Source organism: Hemitrygon akajei, chromosome 9 (assembly GCF_048418815.1).
Source record: "Hemitrygon akajei chromosome 9, sHemAka1.3, whole genome shotgun sequence".
Taxonomy (NCBI): domain Eukaryota; kingdom Metazoa; phylum Chordata; class Chondrichthyes; order Myliobatiformes; family Dasyatidae; genus Hemitrygon; species Hemitrygon akajei.
In genome coordinates, this window is record NC_133132.1 from 28,041,936 (window position 1) to 28,064,714 (window position 22,779).

Sequence of the window (22,779 nt, forward strand, 5' to 3'; positions counted from 1 at the left end):
TCAGACACTGTTTTGTATATACTGTATAGCACCGAATTTGTAATAAAGAAAATTTTGTATTAAAAAAACTGCGAGCGCTAGCACCGCTCGTTGCGCGAAGTTCAAAAAAAGATGTTTTTTAAAATCACGATCTTTCGCGAAACTCGCTGAATCCCGATTTAAACTATTCTGAACTGAACTATATTGAACAAGATGCAGCACGAACACCCGCACTGTGTCAGAGTAGTTGTTGATAACATTCTGTTACTCATAAATACTTAATCAGATTTATCTTTCCGTACATTTTTAAAATTACTTAATTGTCTTAGCTTCATAACAGAGTGAGAATTTGCCCCGTGTGACATCACGCCTCGTGATGTCGCTTAGCAGGTTCGCTGTTTATCATACAGAATTCTCATGGATTTTGGCGGCTCCCTGCTTGGACAACCCGCCACCCCTCCCAGGTACATTGCTGTAGCAGGGAGTCCTTTTACTGCACACGGCGAAGTAATGACGCTGGACAGTTGCCTGCGTCTGAAGAGTAGGATCTCTGGGCATGTCTGATTGATTGTGTTCAAACCCATGCCAGATATCGAACTATTTATTCGGGAATCCTGGGAATGTTTTGCTCATTGACATATTCCAAGAGCGAGGAAAACCCGTTGATAGGATCTTGGAAATCATCAAGAGTCTCGACGTCGAGTGACGCAGAGGCAGCGCATCAGCTAATCGCACAATTTCACTGCAGGACTTTCTGCAAAGCTTTCTGACGCTCAAATTTCTGAATTTGAACTTAATTGTTGAGTAACGGACAGACGTTACCTTTCGAAACCAACTGTGGAAAGTAGAGAACTGGATTTCTAAAGAGTCCGAATAGGTTTTTATGTTTAAGCAATCATTCACTCACTCGGATTTTACTCCACTTATAATGAATGAGTTACCTTGATGTGGGCAGTGTTATCGGGCAAAATTTTTCTCCTTCTACTTCTAAGGCACTTTACCGCAAATATAAAGAGACCACTGTTACTGCTGTGTACCCGGGAGGAGTGGCGGGATAGCCAGGCGGGAACCTGGAGAAATGCAGTTCATATCCGATGTAGAATAAACAGTAAATCAATCTGCTGTGACATTATTGGAGTCGAGGACAGACAGCTGCTTATTGTATCAGGGGCATGTTCGCTCTTGTGGTGAAGCCAATGCAATTAAATCATAAAAGAGTTCTGGAAAAATAATCCGCTGAAATATTTCTGAGTAACAAAACGGTATTAATAGACAATTATGACGTAGTGATCGTGTTGTTTTCCTTCAGTGTTCGCGCAAATGTCTGTGTATTTTTTGATGAATGTAATGACTTCATTCATTGATACGCAGAAATTTTTTATCAAAGCGTGTTTATTCAGTGAATTCATTGACGATATTATTTGTTGCATCTTAAATATCAAACTATCGGCTAAAAGTTAATCCGACCTGTTCCTCAGCGACCTCAGCCCATTGCAGTTAGAAACTTTTAAACAATATACTTGAGCCTGTGAGTCAGGGCTCAACGGCACGTGGACGATTTCCACTGAGATTACCAGTTTCCAAGAGATGAAGTTATCGAGACAGAGATGGTCCTGAGTCATCTATTTATTCAGTGGTGGGCAAACTGGTCTTCAAACTGCAACGTTTGAAAGTTTTGTATATTGTGAATGCATTTTTGAATCCGTCCTGAAATTATGTTCCGTGTTATTTACGGGGAAATAGCAGCAAATTTGTATTTTCAGTGTAGGTCTTGAGAGATTTGGTCCGAAGAATTATCATTAATCCGTAGCACTTTACAGGATTTATTTTCATTTTCTTTGCAAACCGTTCTGTTGTGCGCAATATTATTGGGACGCAAATTTACAACATAGTAAATATTGGTAACACTGTCTTCTGTGATAACATTCTAGTCAGATAGATTGATTTACTCCATCATCCATCACTGAACCCGGTCGGACCCGTAGCATAGCAAAACCGGATCCAGTATTCAGTCAAGAACTGAGAGGTACAAGGTGGTTAATAAAAAAAAAAAAACCACTAGTACAGAGGTTGCAACTTGGTAATGAAGCATTTAGATATCATTAGAAAGAAACCTAAAAAAACTTCGAAAGTACATCGCACCAGTTCCCACGATCTGCTTGTTAGATCCTTTCAGTTTTATTCTGATTGAATAGAGTCTTTGTGGCGGTGCTGCTGTCAGAAGCGACCTTTCCTAATCTTCGCCGCGTGGGAAAGCGGACTCTTCCAAACGCCATCACACGCCAGAAGTGGGCTGTAAATAGGGACACACTTAAAGCGCACAGTTACATCTACATCAGGGCACAAGGCCAGATGCAGGCCTCGTCAGTATATCACGTGCAATGTCAACAGTGTTTAAAGGCATCCACATAAACCCCACAGCTTTTCGACACTGACTGCAACTAAAGGGGAATGTTTCAGACTGATGTGAATAACTTTGCCCAGCTCGTTACTTTGCAAACAGTCCACGATTTTTGATAACAACTGCTGTGTTTGAGGATGTCATCAAATAGTCTGGAGTAGAACATGGAAAGTAGATTATAGGTTCTGGAACGTAGAAAAGTACAGTACAGGCCCTGTGGCCCATGATATTGTGCCGACTTCATAACCTACTCTAAGATAAATCTAACCGTTTCTTCCCACATAGCCCTCCATTTTTCTATCATCCATATGTGTATCTAAGAGTTTCTTAAATGCTCTTAATGTATCTGCCTGAACCAGCTGGACCAACTGGCAGCCATACACTCTGTGTGAAAATTTTCCCTGTGATACCACCCCCCATACTTCCTTCTAATCACCTTTAAATGATACCCCTCTTATTGGGCATTTCTGCCCTGGGGGAAAAATCTCTGGCTATGCCTCATATTATCTTGTACACCTCTATCAAATCACCTCTCATAATTCCTCGCTTCAAAGAGAGAAGAACCCTAGCACTTTCAACCTATCCTCATAAGACACGCTCTCTACCCCAGGCAGCATCCTAGTCAATCTCATCTGCAGCCTCTCTAATGCTTCCACATTCTTCCTATAATGAGGCAACTAGAAGTAACATAATATTCCAAGTGTGGTCTAACTATGGCTTTATAGAGCAGCAGTGGCTCCTGAATTCAATCCGCAAGTAGTGAAGAAAAGGTGTAGAGGCATAATTTAGCATAAAGCCATGCAGACTTTGGTTCCCTCTTCACGAGTAGTTAGTTTTCAGATTCTCACAATGAGCCAATCACAAAACCCAGCATCCGGAAAGCAATCATGCAGGTACCAGAAATCTGAAGTAAAATCACCAGTGGCTGGAAATACAAAACAGTACAAAGCAGTTAGAGAAGCAGCTGAAGATTTTCAATGAGAATTAATCGCCATGTAACATGAACTCTATTTTTCTCCACAGATACAGCCCCGTGTGCTGAACAATTGCGGTATTTTCCATCTTCGTTTTGTCCGAATTGAACACAATATTTCGATGGCACAAATCGAAGGAGATCATTTTAGGAGCTTATTCTTTTGTTCGATGCCCATTAAAGGGAAATGGTACCTAGATGCGTTGCTATACTATCTTTAGAGTCTCTATTTACCACAGGTTGGAAGCTATGGAACTGCTTCACCTCCAACTCGAGAAGGCATTGGTATTATTGTGGCTGCAGATGCTGGAATCGGGGACAACACACAAAGCGCTAGAGGAATAATCGGCCAGGTAGCATCTGCAGAGGGAAATAGATAGACCACGTTATCTGCACTGCTCCGGATTATAGCAATCACTTGCATCTAGAGTACATATGAGTCATAGATAGTCGTGCCCTCCATGGATGCTGCCTGACCCATTGAGTTCTTCAAACGCTTAGAGTGTACTAATTTTTGACTGATTTTGGTTCAGTACCTCTCAACAATCGTGTGTAGTCGGTGTAGATATTTCATTTTCAGTGTCACCCTCTCATTTGAACCTCGCAGCTGCAGCAAGACGCCACAGTATGTCTCTTGTCACGTTTATTTGATTCGGCTGTTTCTGACAGAGAATTGCCTCATGATCTCCGAACACTAACACTAATCGAGGCTATACCAGCATAATGTTTATTTTACACCGATCCCAAGCGGATCCGCGCAGTCTTAATTAAAATATTCTCACTTTCTGAATAACGCCCTCTAATCAGAATCGTCAGTGGTCCCTCATAATGTGCTTGACACATCACTGCACGTTTGGAGTTAGGTTCTTTTCCTAATGTTAAGTTCTTCAGGAACTTAACATGAAGGAGATAAATAAAATCCTTGGCACAAATCTGCTGCCCCTGATGACACACTACGGGACATCTAATACTCGGCAGCACCACCATTAAACCCCACCCTATCCAACCATCACGACCACGATTTATAAAGGGGAGAAAATTACATATATTTCCGCCGTGATTTCGATAGCCTTTTCGATGTATGAATGACTTGGGCCAAATAGCCCGTTTCTGTGCTGATTGGGTCAATGGCCGTGGCTCAGTAACGATAACCACAAACCGGAAATTTGATTGGTGTTTATATTGGTTTATTAATGTCACATGTACCGAGATACAGAGAAAAACGTATCTTGCATACTGTTCGCACATTACGTAGTGCGTTGGGATAGAAGCAACAACAATACAGAATACTGTGTAATAACTACAGAGAAAGTGCAGCGCATGTGAACAATAAAATGCAAAATCATAACGAGGTACATTGTGAGGTCAAGAGTCCATCTTATCTTACAAAAGATCTGACCAAGAGCTTAAAAACAGCGAAAGAGAAGCATTATTTGAGCTTGGTGATAGGTGCTTTCAGACTTTTGTATCTTCCTACCGACGAGAGAGGGGAGAAGGGAGAATGTTCGGGGGGTCCCGAGGCAGCGAATACAGGCAGAATCTACAGAGAGGAGGCTGGTTTTCATGATGTGCTGAGTTGTGTCCACAGCTCTCTGGTGCAGAAGAGTTCTCATACCAAGCCGTGATGCATCCAGATAGGATGCTTTCTGCGCTGCATCGATAAAAATTGTTAAGCTCCATAGGAGCATGCCAAATTTCTTCAGCTGCCCGAGTAAGCTGTACTAGTGAGACAAGCACTGTCGTAAAGCCTTCTGAATCTATAATTAAGACAGAACAAACGGACGCTTAAAAGAAATTTATGCTTTTAGTATTTGAAACGAGTAGGTGGCACTTTTTTCAGAAAGTAACCAAAGCAGCTACTGTTGGGGTTTGTGTGTATAAGGATTTCTGAAAGGCGTTCGGTAAAGTCCAAATGAAGCACATGGAATTCTTAGAAATCATGAAGCTGGCTGAGTGTGAGGTGGCAATAGGAGGAAGGTAGTGGGCCGTATGGTACTACACTCACAAAATAGCGGCCTTTCTGAGTCTCGTAAAGAAAGATGCTAATAACTAGTGTAACGCAATGAAATCTTACACTGTATTTACGTTTGCCAGTGACGCGGATATTTGCGAAAGAAGCATAAAATTGCAGAGAGGCAAATAGATTCTGAATGGACAACGTTGCAGTAAATGGAGTCGAAATTCAGGGGCGTTATTTCGGATTATTAACATGCAATTGGCAGACACGAAAGATAACAGCCGTCAGTGCAAAATTGAAATTTTCTGCGTACAGAGTGTATGTTGGTTGGTGGCATCCGTCGGTCTCGAGAGACCATGGACAGTGCCTGTCCAGGGTTGTATGGGAGACCGGCAGTTGCATTCCCCTCTCCACGCCACCGATGTTGTCCATGGGAAGGGCACTAGGACCCATGCAGCTTGGCACCGGTGACGTCGCAGAGCAATGTGTTGTTAAGTGCCTTGCTCAAGGACACAAACACGCTGCCTCAGTTGAGGCTCGAACCAGTGACCTTCAGGTTACTAGTCTGATGCCCCACGCGCCAACACACAAAGTGTATGTAATGAATCCCTAAACGCACTTTCTGGGGACATATGCATATCCCAACTACGCTCTTACTTAGAATAAACCGTATGGGCGTTCAGATGTTAGTATTCGCACACGATTTTGTTGCATTCAAAAGCACTAGCAGTTAACTCCTTTAGTGCCACTGCCGAATAGTCACAAGGCGGAAAGAACACATCTTCCCTTAAGTTATTTCCAGAACACGGAAGGGAAGAAAAAGGAAAATGTTTAGCTCTGTGCTCTGCTTTGATGTTTTTATTTCTTTCACAGACGTCGTCTGATCTGATGGCAATTTGCGAAAGTTTTGATTCGTTATTTAGGTTTTCAGCAGCTGCTCTTCTGAGCTCTTTGATAACCCATTTTCCTTACCAGAGTGGCATCTTGGTTCAGGCAGCCACAGGGCCTGCAGTATCTACAGAAGTAATATTCGGATTGACAATTGTGATAACAAGATATTTAAAGCTGCGTTTATACACAACTGTATTACATTTGATTGTGTTTGGAATTATTCTGTATTTATGAAATAATGGAATACGTTTGATAATTAAAATGAGAACCAGTATTCAGGAAATTAAACTTGTTTATTGTTTTTAACTTCAACTGATACTTTTAGACCATCGATACCAATAACTGAATGTGAGACACTTTGATTCTGTACCATTAAAACTACACAGAAGGAGATAATAGATGAATGCTCACAAAATGCTGGAGGAACTCAGCAAGCCAGGCAGCATCTATGGGAAAGAGTGAACAGTCGACGTTTCGAGCCGAGACCCTCCATGCTATTGAAATTGCATCGATCATCCGCTGTTACCTTCGTTTTAAAGAGTATATCAACCTGATGTACTTTTGTGTTTGGAAGAATCTACCGAGCGCAAGCAGGAGAACGCCTGTTTATCGTGTAAACAGCCATTTATATCGGCCAGCTTCAGTATCTCGAGTGACTCAGTTCACAGTCTCAAGAGTTTGCATTGGAGTTTGTTTTTTACTTAACACGCAGCGGAACACTTAAAAGCTAGTCAGATCTTTCCCTCTGCAAAGACTGCCTGTTGCAAACTTTGTTTTTGGGCTTTGAGTGATTTGAAGATGCTCGGATTTCCAGCATCTGCATATTTTCTCCTGTTTGGGAAAGAATTATCGACAGTTCGGGTGAAAAGCCTGCATCGACAATTCTATTTCTCCCACAGATGCTGCTCAACCCGCTAAATTCCTCCAGCATATTGTTTGTTGCTCCTTATTGCAGTATCTTCAGTGTCTTGTGTCTCCTATAGGATCGAAGCTGACTCATTTCCACACTCCAGTGAGGAAGTGAATGAAAACGAAATTCTGAGATCCGCACAGCCTGCTATGGGTAGGGTGGGAGGTATTTCACTGGCATAGTGCATGAAGTTAGATAAGAACCGATGCCAGTTTTAATGACCTACGCTGTCGTGGCAAATTTTCCCATCTCACCCCCGAGATTCTCACTAAATGTTGCTGGCGATGAGAGTTTGAAGTAAATCACTTTTTAGCCGTACTTGTAACCTGATTTCGTCAGTTTTGTTTCCATGTAATCATCACAGTCCTTATTTAGAAATGTCCCCCAGCAACTAGGGGTAAGACTACAACCAGGTAAGATGGAGCTCTGTCAATAACCGGCTAGAGATGGTCTATGAAAACAATATCTGGCTGCACTGTATTGAGATTTCTGCATGTTCGTGTTCTGTAGAGACAGCGCCAGGAAAGAATTTTAAAAAGGAGTGTAATCCTCTAGTAAATTCGTTTTCAGCCAATTTCAACTAATCCCAGTGTTGGCGACGGTGCAGCTGTAAGACTGGACTCGAGTTAATCTTCGGCACGTGAAAAGGGCCGAGGCAGCTGCTGCCTGTCCACGTTCAAACAGTCCCCAGCAGTGCGGTGTAAATGGGTCACACAGCTGGATACATCTGCACAACACCAGATACACGTACAACACATCAACAATGGTCACCGAAGATTCGGACTTTCACCCGGAGCGGCCCTTTACGGCCGTGTCCTGGTGCAATCACAACTTAGAGTTGAGTGCCCTTAAAACCGTTTCAACATTCAGGATCCTGAGCATAATTATTTCGCAGGATCTGAGGTGGGAGAACCATATCCCCGTTATTAACAAAAAGGCTCAACAGAGGATGTACTTCCTGCAGCATCTGGTGAATTTCCATCTTCCCCAGAACATCTGGTACAATTCTACACTGCCATCATACCCTGACATCAGCCATTACTGTTAACCTAAACTCAGTGGTTGGGAAAGTGTTGGAGTCCATTATGAAAGATGAGGTTTTGGGGTACTTGGAAACCAATGATAAAATAAGTCAAAGTCAGCATGGCTTCTGTAAAGGGAAATCAGCCGTAGTGGATGACATTTACTTAGATTTTCAGAAGGCATTTAATGAAGTGCCTCACATGAGGCTGCTTAACAAGATAAAATCCTATGGTGTTACAGGGGATATATTGGCATGGATTGAGGAATGGTTGACAGACAGGAGGCAGTGAATGGGAATAAAGGGGGCCTTTTCTGATTGGCGGTCAGTGACTAGTGGTGTTCCTCAGGAGTCAGAATTGGGACCGTTACTTTTCACATTGTTTGTCAATGATTTAGATAGTGGAATTGATGGTTTTGTGGCAAAGTTGGAGGGGTAGGTAATCTGAAGAAGCAATGTGACTTCAGCAGTACTTAGACAAATTGGAAGAAAAGGCAAAAAAGTGGCGGATAGAATATAGTGTTGGGAAATATCTGATTATGCATTTTGGTTAAAGGAACAATATATGGGGAGAAAACACAAACATCAGAAGTGCAAAGGAACCTAGCAGTCCTTGTGGAAGACACCCAGAAGGTTAATTCACAGGTTAAATCTGAGGTAAAGAAGGCAAATGCAATGTTGGCAGTTATTTCAAGGGGAATAGAATATAAAAACAAGGAAGTAATGTTGAAGATTTATAAGACAGTACTCAGGCTACAGTTGGAGTTCGGTCAACAGTTTTGGGCCCCTATCTCAGGAAGGATGTATTGTCATTGGTGAGAGTCCAGAGGAGGTTCTGTGAATGAAGGGGTTAACATATTAGGAGCACCTGGCAGCTTAGAGCCTGTACTCACTGGAAATTAGAAGACTACATGGGGATCTCATTGAAACATACTAAATGCTGAAAGGACAAGATAAGGTGGAGTGGAGAGAATATTCCCTTGGGTGGGGGTATCCAGAGCTAGAGGGCACAGCCTCAAAACTGAGGGGCAACCTTTTAGAACAGAAGTAAGGAGGAATTTTGTTTCGCCAAAGAGTGGTGTATCTGTAGAATGCTCTGCCATAGATTGTGGTGGAGGCCAGTTCCGTATGTATATTTAAAGTGGAAGCTTATAGATTCCTGATTGTTCAGGTATCAAGGGATATGGTGAGAGGGCAGGAGTATGGCAATGAATGAGATCAGAGATCAGCCATAATGAAATGGTAGAGCAGACTCAATGGCCTAATTCTGCTCCTATGTCTTATGGTCTAACGATTTGGTGCAGCATCCTCTCACAACATGCGGAAACAACAGTGACTGTCAGATCAGCTGTACAGGTAATTGGCTGCACACTACCATCACTGCAAGACTTGGCATGTACATTACGTGTCCCAGAAATAATCATTGTGGATACCACCCACCCTGCAAATTGACTTTTCCAGAAGCTCTCTTCTGGGAAGTGCTGTAGGGCTATTAAAACAAAAACTTCTCACAATTTTAAAAGATTCTTCCCCAAGGCAGTTAATCTGATCAACCACCCCGACCTACTCTGTTACCTCAGTCACTGCACTGCACTGTAAACATTTTAAACCATTTTTATAATACTGCTTACATTGTAATTCATATTGGTATTTATACATTAATGCATGTTTTCTTTCAAATCTGTACTTTAACCTCTAAGTTTATGTTTTATATACAGTAATCCTTTATTCTTATAATTTTTTGAAAATTGCTGTTCAATGGTCAGTTGTCTAACATTTCAAGAACTTTGGAAGTCATGAATTTCTTTGAATTTTGGCCATATTATCATCCCTGAAAGCAACTTGAAAACAGATCTTGTGTTAGCCTTTATTTTAGGAGAACTCCAGTACAGAGTGAAGATGCCTTACTGTAATTATATGGGCCATCTTCACTGTTGAGTATGGTTTCAGTCTCTTTGTCTATTTGTTATAGGAGAGTACAATTAGGATTAGGAATGCTGGGTTTGTCATCCGAGAATTTATTAAGTAAGAACTCAGCAGGTCAGGCAGCATCTATTGAAAGGAATAAAGAGTTCATGCTTCAGGAAAAGATGCAGCGTCTCTGCCCGAAATGTCAGTTCTTTATTTCTTTCCATAAGCAGTGCCTGATCTGCTGAGTCCCTCCAGGATTTTGTATGTGTTACTCTGAATTTCCAGCATCTGCAGAATATCTTGTATTTAAGATATTGAGTAGACTGTTCCTCTTTTCTATCATGTTTAGAAGAATGAAAGGAAATCTCTTTGAAACCTACAAAGTTCTTCAAGCCTTTTTGGATGGGTGCAGAGAACATGTTTTCCTTGGGAGAGAAGTCTAGGGTCAGAGCTTACAATTTCAGAATATGGGACAGGCCTTATAGGATTGTAATGGGAGGAAGTTGAGTGGTGACTCTTTAGAATTCTCTATCCTAGGGGACTGTGGAGGTTGAGTAATTGAGTTCATTAAAAAAAGAACTGAAAGATTATGAATATTAAGGTGTCCAAGAGGCATGGAATTAATGTGAGGTAATGTCAGTGGTGAAAGAAGGCTAGCTAGGTTTTGATGAATGGTTGCATCAAACTCTAATGAACAAGTGACCTAATGCCCTTGGATCATTGGGATCATCATATGACCTGTACAAAAGGGATGGGCTGCACCTGAACCCCAGGGGTCCAATATTCTCGCTGGCTTGTTCATTCAAGCTATTGGGGGGTGTTTAAACTAATTTGGCAGGGCAATGGGAACTGGAGTGAAGGAACTTGGGATAGGATGGACAGTAAAAAAAAGGCAAAGACAGCATGCAGTCAGACTGTCAGAATGGGCAGGCAGATGATAGGACAAATTTGCAGCCGGTAGGGTGAGAATCAGTGTATTAGGGATGTAGAATCAAAAAGGGTAGCAAATACAGTACTCAGAGTGTTATATCTCAATGCACAGAGTGTATGAAATAAAGTGGATGATCTTGTTACACTTTTACAGATTGTCAGGTATGATGTTGTGGCCATCAGTGAATCATGGCTGAAGGATAGTTGTGGTTGGGAGATGAATGTTCAAGGTTACACATTATATGGGGGAGATAGGCAGCGGGGATAGCGTGGCTATGCTCGTAAGGAATGGCATCAAATCATTAGAAAGATGTGACATAGGATCGGAAGATGTTGAATTCTTGTGGGTTGACTTAAGAAACTGCATGGATTAAAGGATCCTGATGGCAATTATTTACAGGCCTCCAACAGTAGCTGGGATGTGGACTACAGGTTTCAATGGGAAATAGAAAAGGTGTGTCAAAAGGGCAATGTTTTGATAGTCATGGGAGATTTCAACATGCAGGTAAATTGGGAAAATCAAGTTGGTAGTGGATCTCAAGAGTGTAAATTTGTTGGATGCCTACGAGATGGCTTTATAGAGCAGTTTGTCATTGAGGCTGCTAAGGGATCAGGTATACTGGATTAGGTGTTATGTAATGACCCAGAGGTGATTAGGGAGATTAAAGTAGGATAGTGATCACAATGCGATTGAATTCAACTTGAAATTTGATAGGGAGAAAGTAAAGTCCGACATATCAGTATTTCAGTGGAGTAAAAGAAATTACAGTGGTAAGAGAGAGGAGCTGGCCAAAGGAGATGCTGGCAGGGATGTCAGTGGAGCAGCAATGGCTTGAGTTTCTGGGAAAAATGAGGAAGGTAAATGATAGATACATTCCAAAAACAAAGAAATACTCAATGGCAAAATAGTACAACTATGGCTGACAAGGGAAGTCAAAGCGAATGTAAAAGCAAAAGAGAGGGCATACAACAAAGTAAAAAATTAGCAAGAAAATAGAGGATTGGGAAACTTTTAAAAACCTACAGAAAGCAACTAAAAGAATCATTAAGAGGGAAAAGATGAAATATGAAAGCAAGCTAGCAAACAATAGATGAATAGAAAAAGCTTTTTAAAGTATACAGAAAATAAAAGAGTGATGAGAGTATGAGAGTGGATATAGGACCACTAGAAGATGTAGTCAGAGAAATAATAACAGGGGAAAAGGAGATGGCAGATGAACTAACTGAGTATTTTGCATCAATATTCACTGTGGAAGACACTAGCAATGTGCCAAATGTTGAAGGGTGTGAGGGAGTTAAAATGAATGCAGTTACTATTACAATGGAGAAGGTGCTCAGAAAGCTGGAAGACCTAAAGGTGCATAGGTCACCCAAACCAGATTGACTGCACCCTAGAGTTCTGAAAGAGGCAGTGGTAGAGTTTGTGGAGCATTAGTAAAGATTTTTCAAAAATCTTTGGACTCTGGCTCAGTTCCAGAGGGCTGGAAAACTGCAAATGTCACTCCATTGTTTAAGAAAAGAGGGAGGCAGCAGAAAGGAAATCATAGACCTCAGTGTTTAGGAAGATGTTAGAGTCAATTGCTAAAGATGAGGCTATGGAGTACTTGGTTGCACAGGACAAGGTAGGACAAAGTCAGCATGGTTTCCTTAAGGGAAAATCTTGCCTGCCGAACCTGTCAGAATTATTTATGGAGTAGAATAGATAAAGGGGATGTAGTGGGTGTTGTTAATCTGGATTTTCAGAAGGACTTTGACAAGGTGCTACACAAGTTAAGAGCGTGTAATATTACAGGAAAGTTACTAACATACAGCATTGGCTGATTGATAGGAGGCAGTGAGTGGGAACTGAAGGATACTTTTTTGGTTGGCTGCCAATGCCTAGTGGTGCTTCACGAGGTTTGTGTTGGGACTGTTTCTTTTTGTGTTGTATATCAATGATTTAGATGATGGGATGGATGGCTTTGTTGACAAGTTTTGAGATGATACGAGGATTGGTGGAGGGGCTGAAGAAGGACTTAGACAGATTATGAAAATTGGCAAGAAAGTGGCAAATGAAACACAATTTTAGAAAATGCACTTTAGTAGAAGAAATAATTGTGCAGGCTATTTTTGAAATGGGGAGAAAATCCAGAAATCTGAGAAGAAAAGGGACTTGGGCATCCTCATGCAGACACCCTAAAGATTAACTTGCAGGTTGAGTCAGTGGTAAGGAAGGTAAATCCAATATTAGCATTCATTTCAAATGGTTTCGAATAGAAGAGCAGGGATGTGATGCTAAAGCTTTATAAGGCACTGGCGAGGCTTCACCTTGAGTATTGTGAACAGTTGTGGTCTTCTCATCTAAGAAAAGGTGTGCTGGCAATGGAGAAGGTTCAGAGGAGGTTCACAAGGATGATTTTGTGAATGAAAGGGTAATTTTACGAGGAATGTTTGATAGCTCTGGGTCTGTACTCGCTGGAACTTAGAAGGATGGAGGGGATTATCTATTTAAAATGTTTCAAATGTTGAAAGGCCTAGACAGAGTAGATGTGGAAAGGTTGCTTCCCATGGTTGGGGGAGTCAGAGATTCAGGATAGAGAGGTGTCTATTTAAATAGAGTTGTGGAGAAATTTCTTTTGCCAGAGAGTAGTGAATTTGTGGAACTTGTTACCACAGGTTGCTGTGGAGGCCAGGTCGTTGGTATATTTAAGGCAGAGCTTGGTAGGTTCTTGATTGGACATGGCATCAAAGGTTATGGGGAGAAGGCAATGGAGTGTGGCTGAGGAGAGGAAAAAAGGATGAGCCATGATTCAATGGCAAAACAGACTCAATGAGTTCTGCTCCTATGTCTTATGATATTATGCTTTTATGAATTTAATTGCAGCTTTAAAAGAGCTGGAGGGAATATTTTTGAGATTAAATATTCAGATGGAAGGCATCAATTCAAAATTGTTTATTCTAAACTGAAAACCTATTCTATAGAATAGCAATATAAGTTTCAGCAATTTTCACAAGGAATAAACTGACATAGAAATATACCAAAATAGTATTTTATGATTATTTTGTTCCAGGCTAACAGGATTGTTGGCAATGGAGGGTCGAGATCACTTGAGGGATTATTCAAGTATGAATCTAATCAAACATTTCAAGTAATATAACACAGGGAACAAACACCCGACCTTGTCTTATCCAGACTCATAATTTAATTGCTCTTTCTTCATTTATTTTTTTATGAACAAGTTCAGATTTAATGACTTGACAATAGAATGTAATTAATTGGAGATTTCCATGAATGTAACCATATTATACAATGGCTTTCTTTGGTAAAATTCTTTGGTAACCTGGGACGCAGGAACAAAGAAGGACTACTGAAACATGAGGCTGCTCTGATATTCAATGAAATGTCAATTCTCCATAGATCCACAAGTCTTCTGCTTCATTTGTATTAACAATAACTGTCAATATGATTCAAAATTAATGTAATAGTTATCATTTGTGGAAGAGTTTTTAATTTCTATTATCTCTGCATATTGCCAACATCCATTCTGTTCTCTTCATCACACTGTCCTGTCACTTCATCAAAACTGTCACTTCATCAAAACTCATCCATTTATTTGACTAAATGTGATCTGTTTTACAAATCTATGCTAGCTTTCCTTAACCAAAATCAAACCACTCCAGGTTGCTAATAATCTTTTTATTTATGATGATTGTTTCCAAGATGCCTACACACTACCATAATACATTGATGTAATGAATTAATCTGTATGCATGAATGATATGCAAGACAGGTTTTTATAGACAATGGCCAATATATGCAGGAGTAGGCCATTCGGCCCTTTGAGCTGGTACCGCCATTCACTATGATCATGGCTGATCATCCACAATCAGTACCCCATTACTGCCTTCTCCCCATATCCCTTATCTCTGAATTTTTCACTGTACCTTGGTACATGTAATAATAATAACCTGATTTACCAATTTATTAACATGCTGGTAAAAGATTTTTGATTTCCCTGTTATGATGACTGTCTTAATGCACATAAAATACAAGAGTTCCTGCCTTAGTTCCTGTGTTACCCGTGGGACTGGACTCAGTATGTCCTGCATATCTTTTTCATTAAATTCACACATTGTTCCTTGGCAAATATCCCTGTCAACCCTTGACTACAAGGTCTCCACTGAAAATGCCTTTTGCATCCTGAGTTAACCTAATGGTATTTTGTTTTGTTCTAGATTTCAGCATTTTTTGTCTCTTGTGTCACCTTTGGTTCATTTACCTGAGTAGAATCTGGCATCACATTGAAGTTGGCCCTATTTCAAATTAGAAATTTCACTACGGGTACAATTTTTTCCATAACCTTCTCCATTCCAATGTAAACTAGATGATGTGGTTATGGTGTTTAAATATGTTATAACATTTGAACATACAACACATAAAGATAGATCTGTGTATATGATTGTTTATTCAGAAATAACATCGTTAAAATAAAATCGATCATTTAAACAAGTAATTCAATTTTGACATTCAAAGGCTTATTTACAAACAACTCTGAATATGAGAATATATTTAAATCAGCATTGTTACAATGCAATATCCATTGAGTATAAGGACTGCGTCATATTTCACATTGCTACAATGCAGACATTTATACATGAGCTAAGTAATTTGCATGGTTATCCAGGAGATATTGGAAATGTAGAACTCATGACGACTGCAACATATAGGAAACTTAAAATCCAGCAGAATAGACTTCCTATTGTTTCAGGAATGTTTTACAAGAAAAATCCAATTGGTTTATCTCTGAATTTTGAAAAGCTCACTATAATGCAACTCATTGATACACTGGTGTACATAATATGTAAACATACAAAAACATTCCTTAAAATGATGCAAAATTCCTCAACAAGAAGACTACCAATAACACACCACTGACATTCCTTTATAAAAGAATAACTCAAGTATTTCTGCATATAACAATAGGCAGTAAACTACCGAGTCAGCTGTCAGCTTAGGTATGATTTTCGTCATCTACAAATAGAGCAGAATATTTACATAACTTAAAATTAAATATCTCATATATTAAAAGTGTGTCCATCTCCTTCAACGAAGAGTGGTTGATGTTAGTTCTTCCATAGTAGAATACTGCTTATCCCAGAGTACATCCCTGGCGCCTGGTACAATATGGCCTTCTCTTCAGTCTAAGTTGGAGAATTACCAGGGTCTCCAGAGTGCCGTAATATTGGGTTTAACTTCCTTTTTCGTGCCTACTTGATACGTCGGGGGTTGCATAAGTGAAGCAGAGTAACTCGAGCTCATGGGAAGATGATAAGCTTCGTGTAAATGCTTCACGAGTTTATTCTGAACTTCGGTTTTGCTTTCCGGCACGAACGTAAAACGCTGTATCTCCTGCAGACAGCGTGAGTATCCTTCCTTGAAATTCTGAGCTAGACTCTTGTTGTAGGTCACTGTGGATGAGGAGAAATGAAACGGTTTAGAGGGACGTTTGCAAAAAAGAATTAACAATGGAGAGCTGTTTATGTAACTTAAAAATGAATAATATGTATTATAAGGGAGATTTCATTTGTATATTTTGTTCAACAAATAAAAATGTGTCATTTGTTCAACTTATAATAAAAAAACAAATACCTGTAAATATCTGTTGACTGTGAAGTTTCAGGTAATTCACGGTCATCTCGAGGATGTCAGCTTTCTCCATTTTTATATTGGGCTCTCCATTCTGAAACTCTTCGCCGAGTAAAGCCTTGAGTTGACCGATGCTGCTGTTTATACGATCGCGGCGTTTCTTCTCGATAATTGGTTTCATTAACTGAAAAAGCACAGAGAGGGAGAGAGAGAAAAATGAGTGACATTTAAATACATGGAACTTGGAAATTCGCTGAGAAATCCGGGACCACTCTTTTACTTAAAGGCGAATTGACTTACTTTGTATTTTTCCTTCCGCGTAGCTTTTTCCTCCGAGTATTCTTTAGGAATAACTCCAGGTATTTTCGGAGCCATGCTTTTGGAGCTTGCTGCCGGGAACACCGCGGATGGCCTCGTGACTCGCTTCGGCTGGAGCGATTCTGCCGGGATAAGCGGGATCTGCTCCTGTATTTATACCGCCTTCTGCCCAGAAGACAGCGTGTGCCTGCTTTTCGTGGTTTTTCCCACACTCGGCAGCCAATCATTACTGTCAGAATGACAACAGCAGAAGCTTTTCTTTCTAAATGCTGAATTAAGAGCCGTTTTAAGCTTTTGTTTGTGATCGTCTCTGAGGACCATCTGGACGGCACGCATGACACAGTAAGTCAGAGGAAATTACTCTCATCTGAGGTTACAGGACCATGGGAAAGACCCTCCCGTCATTGTTGGACAGGGAATTCTATGATAGAAAGTATGTCTGTCCCTACACCGCTGGTTCATTCTAAAATAATCTCCCCATTTTTTGCTTTGAAGAATATGACCTATGTAATCACAGATGTTCCTGTGTGCATGGTCTACTTTGGACATACGGACTCAGAATGTGAAACGCTCCTTTTCGAATGATCGATTTGTGTAAGATTATATTCCTTCTCAAGAAGAGGTATTTCAAATAAAGGTGATTTCAAACAAGCCCGTTTCCGGTTTAGATAAAGGTTGATTTCCATCATTCACATTCCCCTTCCCCAGCCGTTTTATTACTACTGGAATTAAATTTAATTATTAACTAGGTTTGTCCTGCTTTATTTAATGCAATTATTAATCCTTGATTATTAATACATCTAAATATATTTAAGCGTTCGTTATTGAAACATGTTCAAATGAGTAACTTTCAACAGTCTAAGCAGCAAGAAGTAGTTAAATTACAGTGCTTTAGCTAGATCACTCGTCTATCGATCCAGCTCTGCAGCTAGATTATTGATCAAACGATGTGAGTTCGAATCCCAACACAGCAGTTGATGAATTTAAATTCAATTAATTAAATAAATATGAAGCCTAAAGGGAAGGCTCGTGTTACTAACAGTAGCATAACTGGATTGCCAAAGACAACCCATCGGATTCAAGCCTTCTTACCCCGCCTGCATTAGACGTGACTCCAGACCCACCAAACTCATTCACTCTCAACTGCCTCTACCACACAAGGGCAAATTGGGGAGGGGCAGCAAATGGAGGCATTGCCTGCGAAAGCCACGTCAGGCCGCCCGTAAATTAAAATTTCTGAAGGATATTTGTTTTACCGATATAGCTTGAACGCGCAGGCAAGACATCACATTTTAAATGAACAATATTTTGAATACTTCTGAAACAGATCAACAGAGATGGATTCCATTGGGCAATGCAAACTCCGGGAAGCTTCTGTTCTTCTGTTCTGTTTATTATTTAGGTGGAAATAAATTACTTTTTGTTATATTTTTGTATTACTTGAGGAGGATCGCCCATTTGTTTCTGATACTCAGCGTCAGTAGTAGACACTCATGAGGTGTGCTTTTGCTTACTGTTTAATACTCGGTTACTGTGATGCAAAGTAAGGCACAAAATCATGTCGTACTGCACTAGTAAGACAACTTTCCCATTAACTCCACCCGCCCTCTGGAACACACCGCTGCAAATTGGCGGCGACTCGACAGATTCATAACAGAATAACAAGGCGTAGGAGTTGGTCGTGCTGACATTTAGGAAATAGACTGCAATCCAACTTCCAAAAAGATGATGATTTCCACATCAGCTATATGTCAGATACAGTTTGCAATAACAAATTTAAACTTTGACATAAAATAGTCAAATATGCATATATCTATTATTAACGTGAGAGAGCGTTCGAGTAATTATTTGCTCAATCACTCAAATACATATAAAATGTATCTCCTCATATTTTATATAAATGTATGTGTTCCTGTGTATCTGCATATACTGTTCATGAGGGAGCGAGAGACCGCGAGGTTCTGTGCAAACGTGGGAAAGTTTGTTGCTCTGCGGTATAGCATTTTGTCAATGTTCCGGATCTATTTCACCAAATGCTCTGTATCTAGTGTCCGAATAAATGACGTGAGCCAAGTCTCCGCTGAAAAACACCAGCTGCATGCGTTCTCTTTGTTTCTTAACACGTGGGAAAGAGGCAAATCCAGCTATCTCAGTGCCGCCCATAATATCAGGGATCAGATCAATGAACTGAGCTCCTAGCCTGTTCTTTCAGCTGCGCGGGTTTTTGTGTTTGTGTGTGTGTGTGTGTGGTGGGGGGGGGGGGGGGGAGTTAATAGCTGTAGTAGTTATTCACCTGAAGTAAAGTTAGCATTAATTTTAATGTATCCTTGCATCGAGAAATCACATTCTCAGTGTTATAGTTTACATTTTCTCAGGAAGGAACGCACATTTGATCTATCAGTATCACGTTTCTTCTCTACGTTTTTGAGTTAAACAAATAAATGAGAGTGTTGTGATAATCCGACACTTTTTGGAACTGTAAGGAAATTGATACTCGGAGAGACAGCTGTTGAATACAGCAGGCGAAATATCCAACGCATCTTAAAAGGAGACTAAACAGATTTTAGGGCAGAGAAGGAGTAACCAATTTTTTTTTGCCAGACCAGTTTTTTTTCCCCGCTGGCTCTTAATCTTTCCAGGTTAAAAAAAAACTACATAATAGCTGGGAAACAATCTTTGATTTCCAGTCTTGGATCTTGACAGAGTCAGGTATTTGGAACCCGCGTGAACCGAGGTGCGGGGCTCCAAACCACTGCCAGCATTATCAGAGCTTACACGCTCGTAATTGAGTTGGCAGCAAATAAATGGATTGAAAACAAGACAGACACATTACTTCGCCAAATAAAGCAATACTTGTAAAAGTGGCAAGGTGATAGATATATGACGACAAATTCGATGGTCACTATTAAAGCACCGGCATCTTAACACGAACTGGCGTGAATAACACGTTGGTGCATGTTTTCTGAACAAAATAAAGGAATCAAAAACGCATGCGCCGGGTTTCCAGCCAATTGATGTATTTGGTTCATGTCGCGGATCAGGCTGGTGACCGTGACTAAACTTTCCTTTCTTCTAGACACGTGGGAAACTTTCCACCACGTTTACATGTTTTCTGAAGGTTAGGAGTGCTTCTCAAAACACAACGAATGTTAACACGCACCCGCTCATTTTTACTGGCATCTCACGGTGTAATTATCCTTTAGTGGCACTTTCTAATTCAGGTTATAAAGCCTTATGCTCAGTAATACCCACGAAGGCGGTATGTGGACTTCGAACAGGCAAGAGTTTAATGTATATTAATACATTAACCGCAAATTTCCAAAATAATATGCGAAAAATATCAGTAGCCTATTTACTTGCAACTTCGGTAAAGTATTTTTCACAGTAAATTCTGAACTTTTATATAGATTAGTCACGTAGTATACGCGAGTGTGGTTTTGAGGATGCATTGATCATAATTTATAATGTTTAAAATTTCATACATTTGCGTATGATTATGTTATGTATATAACGAAAGGTTTACACGGTGTTCAGTCATTGAGAGGTTTGTGAACTATACACCATATACAAACGCGGAGGTCTTCTTAGCATTTCTGAAATAGTCATTTTACTTATTGGTATTGCGTTGTAGAATGCAAAACTGTACACCGCCTATAAAAAGTATTCACTGCCACTCCCTTGGAAGTTTTGATGTTTTATTGTTTTTCAACATTGAATCACAGTGGATTTAATTTGGCTTTTTTAACACTGATCAACAGAAAAAGGCTCTTTCGCGTGAAATTGAAAACATCTCTACGAAGTGATCTAAATTATAAATTTAAAACACAAAATAGTCGATTGCATAAGTATTCACCCCCTTTAATATGACACACCAAATCACCACTGGCTCAGCCAATTGGTTTTAGAAGTCACACAATTAGTTGAATGGAGACCTGATTTGGGAGTCCTGCGTGCAGACAAGGCGTTTCAATTGATTGCAGTAACAATACACCGGTATCTGGAAGGTCCAACTGCTGGTGCAAAAACTACACAATGAAGACAAAAGAACACTCCAAACAACTCTACAAAAAAGATTATTGAAAAGCACAAGTCAGGAGATGGATACAAGAAAACTTTCTTGAATATTGAATATAAACACTGAATATTCCTTGGAGTACAGTTAACTGAATCATCAGGAAATGGAAAGAATATGGGTGCACTCAAAATCTGAGTGACTGTGCAAGAAGGGGAATAGTGAGGGAGGCCACCAAGAGACATATGACAACTCTGGATGAACTACAAGCTTCAGCGGTTGAGATGGGAGAGATTGCGCATGCAACAAGAGTCAGCAGTTTCTGAGAAACTCAAACCGACCTATCCGGCACCAACAATCATCCCCTGGTCAAAGTCACTTAAATCACAATTCTTCCCCATTCCGATGTTTGGTCCGAACAACTGAACCTTTTGAAGGGTCTCGGCCCGAAACGTCGACTGTACTCTTTTCCATAGATGCTGCCTGTCCTGCTGAATTCCTCCAACATTTTGTGTGTGGTGGTCTTGACCATATCTGCGTGCCTTTATTCAGTGATTTGTTGTCACATGATTGGCTGATTAAATATTTGCATTAACGAGCAGGTGTACAGCTGTACCTACTAAAATGGCCACTGAGTGCACTTTTAAGGCGATTGGAGGAAATTATACTCGGTTGTCAGAGATGGGTTTTATTACAGGGAGAATGTCGGAACGTCGGGTGGGGGTGGGGGTCGCTGGTAGAGAGGGGTTAGATTCATATTAGAGTAGGTTAAAAGGTCGGCGCAACATCGTGGGCCGAAGGGCTTTACTGTGCTATAGCGTTCTATGTTCTATATTTTCGTGGTAAAGGATTGGCACTTCAATGCAGATCTCAGGAGTAGTTTCATCTTCTAGAGAGCTGTAGATCTTTGAAATTCGACACCCCAAATTGCTTTCAAGTATTTACATACAACCTCTAAATTTTATGATTTTATTGTACTTAACTTTCAGGTACAGGTATGTACATCACACAGCCGACTCATTTGCATTTCTTACAAGAATCTTAAAAAAGGCACGGCTCTGGTTGAGGGTACAATTTACTCTCTGTCCCCGATTATTTTTGAGAAGTTGGCGTTGAGCCGCCCCTCCAGACTGCTGTGTCTGACTGTTGAAATCTGAGGCGGAGTCACCCTTTGATTTTATCTCTGCGATTCTCAGAGCCACGAACAGCAGAACCACACGCTGTGTACCGTATAACTCCGTTCTCTGTAGATGTCCCTCCCGCTTGCCGTCAATGTTGCAAGCAAGGCTGGGTGACAGGGCACGGTAAGTGAATCTGCAACTTTCTGTTGATACCCTCTTCGTCTCCGGCAAACGTTCAGACACCGTCCCCCTCCACCAAAAGATGATTCCCGCTTCGTCAAAGGGAGCAGGGGTGCCACAGGTTGGACGACCCAGGACCACTAACAATAATTCCTGGGCAGATTAACCCGGCCTCTCACACCGCACACAGCTGACGCATCTTGACGGATTTCACGGTATGTTTTGATGTCTATGTGATAAATAAATTAATCTGGATCTGTGACTTTAATATACAGCCATCCTTGTGCCCTGCGCTGTCCACGGTCTGAATGCCATTCCCCTCCAGCTGTCAGTCAGGATCCTGGAGACATCTCTCAGATTCTGGACTGCAACAGCCCAAAGAAAACATCTATGGCCAGAACCAAAATGGGCCGACTAAACATTGGAGGCCGCACACAGAGTCTGCCAGAATCCTTCTGTAACAAACCACCTACCTGCTATCGCTCCTTCCTCCTCAACTGTCTGCGGGACCCATTACCCATTCTCCGGAATTGCTGTCACTTCAAGATG

The 22,779-nt window shown here is 40.7% G+C and overlaps 1 protein-coding gene across 1 annotated transcript; it reads right to left on the reverse strand.

Annotated features, from left to right (window-relative positions):
- Window positions 1-15,399: 15,399 nt before the first annotated feature.
- LOC140732707 (transcription factor HES-5-like) lies at window positions 15,400-17,038 on the reverse strand. Its single transcript, XM_073055381.1, has 3 exons — window positions 16,900-17,038; window positions 16,603-16,783; window positions 15,400-16,421 (listed from the first exon to the last, which is right to left on the reverse strand). The coding sequence occupies exons 1-3, from the start codon at window positions 16,972-16,974 to the stop codon at window positions 16,168-16,170; spliced, it is 510 nt and encodes a 169-aa protein (XP_072911482.1). The 5' UTR covers window positions 16,975-17,038; the 3' UTR covers window positions 15,400-16,167.
- Between the last annotated feature and the right edge of the window lie 5,741 nt (window positions 17,039-22,779).